The 8562-nt window shown below is 49.5% G+C and overlaps 1 protein-coding gene across 13 annotated transcripts in view; it reads left to right on the top strand.

The window, feature by feature from the left end:
* The first annotated feature begins 226 nt into the window (after positions 1 to 226).
* The window catches only part of Ep400 (E1A binding protein p400), a 95902-nt gene continuing 87566 nt past the window's right edge, over positions 227 to 8562 (top strand). For 6 of the 13 annotated variants that reach the window (XM_090320378.1, XM_090320383.1, XM_090320382.1 and 3 more), the window contains exons 1-5: positions 244 to 304; positions 961 to 1048; positions 3061 to 3221; positions 4907 to 6277; positions 7771 to 7881. In XM_090320378.1, coding sequence (XP_090176504.1) covers positions 4943 to 6277; positions 7771 to 7881 — 1446 coding nt within the window. In that variant the 5' untranslated portion in view covers positions 244 to 304; positions 961 to 1048; positions 3061 to 3221; positions 4907 to 4942. Of the gene's footprint in view, positions 305 to 960; positions 1049 to 3060; positions 3222 to 4275; positions 6278 to 7770; positions 7882 to 8562 lie in introns of those variants that run through there. The other 7 variants (XM_090320385.1, XM_090320384.1, XM_090320381.1 and 4 more) reach the window with 4 other exon arrangements.

Genomic DNA, 8562 nt, shown 5'->3' with positions numbered 1-8562 from the left:
CCAGCCCCGCCCCCCTCCCGACACCTCCCCTGGCCCCAGCCCCGCCCCTCTCCCGACACCTCCCCTGGCCCCAGCCCCGCCCCAGCCCGCGGCCTCCGGCTCCGCCCTCCGCCCCCGCCGCGTCCCGCCTCCGACGGGCGCCCTCGCGCGGACGGGAGGCGTCCCAGCCCGGCGCGCTCCTCTCGCTCGCCGTAGCCGCCGCGCCGCCGCTTCCGGCGCCCGCGGACCCGGATGCACCGAGCGGCCGTGGCGCGTTCGAGCCTGCCGCCGTTCGGACGCCACGGAGCGCGGCCAGGAGGCTCAGGTGAGCGGGCGGCGGGCGGTCGGTGGCGGGGGAGGTGTGGGCGGCGAGCCGTCCGCTCCGTGTGGGCCGCGGCCGCGGCGGCGCTTTGTGGGGCGGGCGGCCCTGAAGGGCCTCCTCGGTCGGGCTCCCCGCGCGGCGCCGGGGCGGGGTGGGGCCGCCGTCGTCCGCTGCCGTCCGCCAGCCCAGGACGTGGGCCCGGGGCGGGAGGGGACGGAGGCGGAGCCGGGGCCGCGGCCTCCCCCGTTGTGGGCCCGGGGAAGGCGGGGCGGGACGGAGCCGGGCCGCGGCCTCCCCCGTCGTAGGCCCGGGGAAGGAGGGATGGGACGGAGCTGGGCCGCGGCCTTCCCCGACGTGGGCCCGGGGAAGGAGGGATGGGACGGAGCCGGGCCGCGGCCTCCCCGACGTGGGCCCGGGGAAGGAGGGATGGGACGGAGCCGGGCCGCGGCCTCCCCGACGTGGGCCGCGGGCAGCCGCCCGGCCGAGCCTCCGGGCGTGGCCGCGGTGCCGTGGGAGCCGGCCGTTGGCCCGGGGCGAGGTGGCCGTGCGGCGCCTGCCGGCCCAGCGGCTCCTGCGGTGAACTTCTCTATTTTAGAGCTCGTCCCTAGGCCAGGCCAGGCTGCGCTCTCCGTGGACAGCGCTGCTCTCCGTTCTTGTAGATTTCTAGCCTCTGGGCGCTCGAGGTTGGACTCCACGACCCCTTGAGCCAGGTGCGACTCCGGCTTTCTGAGTTGGAAGCCCGCCCAGGTAGGAGAGCGGCGACGCAGTCCCGGAGCCCGGGCTGGCTCACCCCGTGGGCCTCGGATCTCAGCCTTCGGAGGAGCTTGGACAGGTGTGAGCCAGCTGCTCCAGGCTCTTTATTTTTATCCCAGGGCTTGAACTCAGGGCCTGAGCCCTGTCCTTGGGCCGTCTCTGGGCTAGCGCTCTACCTCTTGAGCCATAGCACCACTTCTGGCTTTTTCTATGCATGTGGTACCGAGGAATCGAACCCTGGTCTCGGCGCATGCTAGGCAAGCACTTTAACCACTAGGCCACCCTCCTGATCCCAGGGTTTTATTTATTATTATTATTATTATTATTATTATTATTATTATTATTACTTTGCCAGTCCTGGGAGTTGAACTCAGGGCCTGACCACAGTTCTTGGGTTTTCTCGAGGCTAGAGCTCTACCACTTGAGCCACAGTACCACTTCTGCCTTTTTCTGTATGTGGTACCGAGAAATTGAACCCAGGTCTTCGTGCATGCTAAGGAAGCACTCTTAGCATTAGGCCAAACTCCCGGTCCAAGGCTTTTATTTTTATTTTCTGATTCTGGGACTTAAACTCAGGGCTTCATCCTTGCTTTGCTTACCTGTTCTACTGGCACTCTACTGCTTGATCCACATTTTTAACCCAACTATTTTTTTGCTGGTTATTTTGGAGATGGAGTCTTGTAGATTTTTTTTCCCCTCCTGAGGCTGGCTTTGTACTACAGTCCCGAGTAACTAGGATTATACATGTGACTTGTTTGTAATATGTTTATTTTTGCTGGTACTGAGGCTTGAATCCTTACTTAGCCTTTTTGTTCAAGGCTGGTACTCTACTGAGCCACATCTCTACTTGAGGCTTTTTGAAGTCAATTGGAGATAAGTTTCATAGGCTTTTCTGCCTAGGCTGGCCTGGAACTTTGACCCTCAAATCTCAGTCTCTTGGTTGTTTTATTTTTAACTGTTTTAGGTAAAAGTGATTGTTTTTTCCTTTTTGGGCAGTACTGGTGCTCAGTTGAACTCAGGGCCTCAGGTTCAACAGGCTAGTATCTTACTACTTGAGTTATGTCTCTAGTGCCTCAATTGTAAAGTTTTTCATTGTCTTCTGAGAAGGCAAAGATGACTTGTAAATAAAGAGAATAAAGATGGCATTCCACAAAGAGTTCTGAAGAATGATGGTACAAAGGAAGGGGCTTCAGATGGCTAGGCCTGGGGTGATGTGTGGTGCAGGGCCTCCTGTGGTAGCTGTCACTGCGCTGCTCATGTGGCTCCATCCCCTCCCCTCACAGTCCTCACAGAAAATGTAATTGTTACGTTTTGGCTCAAGTGGTAGAGCACCATTTATTTGTCACTTCTGTACCCTGTAAGTGAATATAAATATTATGGAAACATAATTTTAAAATGTTTTGTGATTTCCTGCTATCAGGGTGGTATGTCTGTAGGTGTCTCCTGCTGTCTGTTGAGTTCCCTGCACTATGTTTTGGAGAAGGACTCTTAGATAAAAGCATTAGGGTTGATTGTGTTTATAACTTGACTGTAAGCTCACTGAGGTTAGGAACCATTTTTTTTTAATTAAGTTGAAGTATAAGCCAGGTGCAGGTGGCTCATGTCTATAATTCTAGCTGAGATCTGAGGATCAAGGTTCCAAGCCAGCGTAGGCAGGAAAGTCTGGGACACCCGAATCTACAACTAACCAGCAAAAAGCTAGAAATGGAGCCTTGGTTCAAGAGTGTTATCCTGGAGCAGAAAAGCTCGGGGATAGCACCCAGGTGTTAAGTTCAAGCCTCAGGACTGGCTTAAAGTATAATTTACAGACAGTAAAAGTTTATAATTCTCATATAGTTCTGTGACTTTCTGAAGAATGCATTGTTCTGAAACCATTGTCCACAAATCAAGCTGTAGAAATAGCCCCATCCCCCAGGTTACTTCTGTTTCTTTGTCATCGGCCCCTTCCCCTTCAGCCCTACCACTTTCTCACCTAACCTCCAGCCCTGTGTTTTCACCTTTTCCAGAATGTTCTGCCAGTGAGTGATCCGTATGTGCATGGTGTGCGCTGGGTTGCCAGTTTGGCTTCTTGGGCTGGAATTCACCCGAGCTGCTGGGTGGTTCAGTAGCTCCTGAGTCCGTGCTTCTCTGTGGGCTCCACCATAGTTGATTTGTTCATCAGTTTCAGGTCAGTATTACTATTTCTATGTATTTTTGTGGATTGTTATTGCTAAGTGTATATGTATGCATGTGTGTATATGTAAGTGTATGCATATTTTATTTGGTGGTACTGGTGTTTGAATTCCAGAGTCTCATGTTTGCTGGGCCCTTACCCAATAAGCTATACTTCCAGCTCTTTTTGCTTTATTTTTCAGGTAAGATCCTGCTGTTTTGCCTGAGAGTAGCTTCAGGGGTGATACTCCTGAATATCTAGGATCACGGGTGTAGAACACCACAATCAGCTTATTGAGATGAGAGCTGCTAACTTTTTTGTGAGAGTGTGTGTGTGTGTGCACGCACATACATATGCACATGAGCATTCTTGTACATGAACTCAGGGCCTAGAGTTCTGGCTTGTTTTTTTCCACTCAAGGCTGGTACTTTACCACTTGAGCCACAGCTCTACCTCAGCTTTTTTGGTGATTAATTGAAGATAAGAGTCTCAGGGAATTTTCTACCTGGGTTGGCTTTGAAGTGTGATCTTCAAATATCAGCCTCATGAGTACCTAGAACTACAGATGTGAGCCACTGGTGCCAGGCTTGAAGAACAAGTTACTATTAGTTTTGTGCATTTTAGTTATTAGTTTTGTACCTGTTCTTCACCAAAATGGTGACAGTATTGACTTATTCTCAGAGAACTGTGGTCTTTTCATGGGAAAGCTGGCAGTTTTCTTTCCAGCTTTGGCCAACAGTTTAATCTTTTTCTGCCGTGGTCTGCCCTTGGGGACCAGCTTATTCAGTTGGGCAGGTATTTGACATCCAAGTCCTTGGTACATTTTGGGAAGCACTTCCAGCTTCTTATTGAGAGAGCCCTTTGGCACTGCAACAGACATAGTGGGGCCATTTACTAAGTGAGTTGAGTTCTTTGGGGTTGGATATCCTGTGCAGTTCCAAAATTCTTAGGTCTTTCTCAACTGGGATACTACCTTCATGTCTTGCTTCTTGACAGCCAGGGCTCGAGAGTTGGAACATCTTCCCTTGATTCCTTGACTGACTGATTTTCTTTTCGCCAGGCCTTTGGCTTAAATTCAGGGCCTGGGCGCTTTCCCCGAGCCTCTCTCTGCCCAAGGCTAGTACGTTACCACTCGAGCCACAACCCCACTTCCAGCTTTTTCTGTGTATATGGTGCTGAGGAATTGAACCCAGGACTTGATGCATGCTAGGCAAACATTCTACCAACCGGCATTCTTTCTTGTTGGCATCTTGGGTAGCTGGAGAGAAGAGGAAGGAAAGAAGTTGTAGGTAATACGTAGTTGGCCTCCTGGACATTGTCTAAAAAAGAGTTAATAAGAGGTGTTCTTAGGCTAGGAATGTGGCTTAGGGGTAGAGTGCTTGTCTAGCATGCATGAAACCTTGCGTTGGATTCCTCAGTACCACATAATAGAAATAAATAGAAAAAGCCAGAAATGGTTCTGTGGCTCAAGTGGTAGAGTGCTATCTTGAGCAAAAGAAGCTCAGGGGCAGTGCCATGCCCTGAGTTCAAGCCTCAGGAATGGCAAAAAAAAAAAAAAGAGGTGTTCTTGTCTGAACCAGAAACCAGTGTGAACATACCCTCCAGAACTTTTCAGGGCCCTTCAGTGGTAGTTAACATTAGTGGTAGCCACACAATTGTATTTGCCTTCCAGTAAGTTGCTTTAATTTTGATTTTTCTAGGAGAACAAATACATTGGATTTAAAAGGGAGGTGATAATGCACCATGGAAATGGTCCTCAGAATGTCCAGCACCAGCTGCAGAGGTCCAGGTCCTTCACCGGCAGTGAGGACGAGCAGCCAGCTCATCCAAACCTACCTCCGTCTCCTGCAGCGCCCTTCGCTCCTTCTGCCAGCCCATCCGCACCCCAGTCCCCTGGGTACCAGATACAGCAGCTGATGAGCAGGAGCCCCGTGGCTGGGCAGAATGTGAACATCACCCTGCAGAACGTCGGCCCCATCGTGGGAGGAAACCAGCAGATAACACTGGCTCCCCTTCCACTGCCCAACCCTACCTCTCCCGGGTTCCAGTTCAGTGCACAGCAGAGGCGGTTTGAGCATGGCTCTCCATCATACATTCAAGTTACTTCTCCTCTGTCCCAACAGGTCCAGACACAAAGTCCCACACAGCCTAGCCCTGGGCCAGGACAGGCCTTGCAGAGCGTGCGTGCAGGTGCTCCAGCCTCTGGGCTTGGCATTTGCAGCAATAGCCCCACTGGAGGCTTTGTGGATGCCAGTGTTCTTGTGAGGCAGATCAGCTTGAGCCCATCCAGTGGTGGGCACTTTGTGTTTCAGGAGGCACCAGGCCTCACTCAGATGGCTCAGGGAGCACAGGTTCAACTCCAGCATGCAGGAGCTCCTGTCACAGTTCCAGAACGGCGACTGTCCCAGCCTCATACACAGTCTGGAGGTACCATTCACCATCTGGGACCCCAGAGCCCTGCAGCCGCAGGAGGGGCTGGTCTGCAGCCTCTGGCCAGCCCCAGTCACATCACTACAGCAAGCCTGCCACCTCAGATCAGCAGCATCATCCAGGGCCAGCTGATCCAGCAGCAGCAGCAGGTGCTCCAGGGGCAGCCTCTGAGCAGACCTCTGGGCTTCGAGAGGACACCTGGCATGCTGCTCCCTGGGGTTGGCAGCACCTCTGCGTTTGGTATGACATCCCCACCACCACCCACCAGTCCTTCCAGAACGGCCATGCCCCCAGGCCTTTCTAGTCTGCCCCTCGCGTCTGCAGGGAGCTCGGGGGTGAAGAAAGCCCCCAAGAAGCTGGAGGAGATCCCTCCAGCCTCCCAGGAGCTGGCACAGATGAGGAAGCAGTGCCTGGACCACCACCACAAGGAGATGGAGGCGCTTCGAGAGGTCTTCCAGGAGTGTCTGATCGAACTGTTCTTCCTGCAGCACCTCCAGGGCAACATGATGGACTTCCTAGCTTTTAAGAAGAAGCATTATGCCCCATTGCAAGCATACCTGAGGCAGAATGATCTGGACATTGAAGAGGAGGAGGAAGAAGAAGAGGAGGAGGAAGAAAAATCTGAAGTTATTAATGATGAGGTAAGAAAGAGCTTAATAATCTGTGGGGCCTGTGTGACACAGGTTAGAGTATGCACATCAATAATGTAACGTTGCAAAGCCTTTGGTTCCACAAGGATCTGATGGAGGGGTGATGTTTGAAAGAGTGCATTTCTTCATTCCTTCATGGAAAGGAAGCACGACTCCAGTGCACTTGCATCAGGAGAAACGTGCAGCGTGCGCCTGTCACGAGTAGTAAAACCCTTTTGGTGGGTGTAGTCGCTGAGACCCAGGATCTCTTGGGCAGACGCTCAGCTAGCACAGTCCAGGTTTCTTCCTTCTGTTCGGGTGTGGTCTGTGGCTGACACCCTGAACAGTCCTACAAGATTCTGGTGAAGAGTGAGACTTGGTGCCTTTGGTCTGGTTTCCAGGTTTCATTTTGACTTAGGTAGATCTGTGTATAAAAGTGCTACCAGTGTGGCTTTTTAAAGGGGATTTAAATCACCATAATTATAAATCACTAGATGTGTTCCTATGGTATCTTTATAATTAAAATTCAGGTATTTTGTCAAACAAAGCAGAACAAGAATACCACTGAATTTTTTCCCCCAATTTTCAGATGTAGTTGTAGCTTGAGATCATGTTTTAAACTCATACTTTTCAGACCTACTGAGTGAAATTTGATAGAATCTTTTGTAGATAGTTACTTTTTGGGTACTAAGGATGGGGCACAATAAATCCTACACCATTGTGGCTCCTAAGGACCTCAGCTCTGTGCTTCTTCTTGAGCATCAGGGCAATAGCTAGCATGCTGTATTGTGATGCACTGTATTTTGTGCCTTTGTGTTGTGTAGTGTATACTTTGTTGGTGGAGCTTATTTTGTTCTATGATATAAAATATTTTAAATCTTTGTCAGCCCTTCAGCAAAAATACCAGCTTTTGGTGAGCAAAAGCTTGTCTCTTTGCTCCAGCGTCCTCCCTGGCATCTATGGATGTATCTGTGTGGCTTTGCCATCTGTGTTTTCTTTAGTCCCCTTCTGTTTTACAGAAGGTCTATAAGATTATTTCAAGAACCTCCCCTTTTAGTGCCATAAAACTGTGAAATGTTTTCTTTGTTTGTATACTGATGTTGCCTGTAAGCTCAGTCACCTTATTTTGCGATATTTGTGAAGAAACAAATCTCTTCCAGTTTCTGCTGACGTAGACCTTTGCTCTGTGTCCCCACATAGCACACAATGTAGTGGTGTGGTGTGGTGCAGATAACCCAGGGAGCTAGAGGCTGCTGTTGAGTCTGACTGCCACTCTCACTTTAAAATCTGAGGTTGCACAATCTAGGGTGCCACTTATGACCAAACTGGAGCGCCCGAACAATGGCATTTGTTAGGTTGTTATGCTGTGAAGATATCAGTACGAGGTGCAGAAACATTCCATTTTAAACACCCAAGTTAGTGAACTGTCAGCAATGAAATTCTAACACAATTTTGAGCAGTTTTAAAAATTATGTTGCCTTTTTTTCTCAAAATATTTCTCTCAGGTAAAGGTTGTGACAGGCAAGGATGGGCAGACTGGGACTCCCGTTGCTATAGCAACCCAGCTTCCGCCAAATGTTTCTGCTGCTTTTTCATCTCAGCAGCAACCATTTCAGGTACTTTTTGATGGTTCTAAATTGTAGTCTCATCCCAAACGTTCCTTCATCCAAATATTTTAATCTTCAATTTACTATTCGCTCTTCAGCATTTTTTTTTCCAGAGCCCATTCCTTGTTTTTAAAAAGTAAAAAGTCTTCCTGCATATACAGTTATGAAATTAAATTGCATGAGTAAATGACAGCACAGACTTTATTACTGCATTGTGTGTGTGTGTGTGTACCTGCAGTGTGGTGGTAGCTTTTAGTGTGCATGTCGTCTGATATTTAAGGTCCTCTTCATTGTATGCTCAGGGATCTTTGTGTTGTATTTTAATGTTCGTTCCCCCCTTGTGTCTTTTACTTGTATTTTGAGAACAGTGTAAAACAGAACAAGGAAAAAAGAAAAGGGCTTAAGCAGATGATAATTTGATGTTTTTTTAGCTGGAGGAAGTATGAGATCTTCAGGACTTCAGGCTTCTAAGTGAAGGAAATGAAAATGCCAAGATTTTAAAGCACATGCCAAATTCTAGGAGCTTTGAAGTAGATTGTGTTGGGTTCTGAAAGCATCCTCATCTTTGATATTGTTTGTAATTTTTGTTTGATGTAATTTTATGCACATAAAACCTATAGTAACCACATGAAACACCTTCTTCTCATTCCTTTTCCTAAATTCATCAGCTTTTAACTTTTTGTCTCATTT

Source organism: Megascapheus bottae, chromosome 28 (genome assembly GCF_031878675.1).
Source record: "Megascapheus bottae isolate mThoBot1 chromosome 28, mThoBot2.hap1, whole genome shotgun sequence".
Lineage (NCBI taxonomy): Eukaryota > Metazoa > Chordata > Mammalia > Rodentia > Geomyidae > Megascapheus > Megascapheus bottae.
This window is presented reverse-complemented; position numbering and strand designations above follow the sequence as displayed.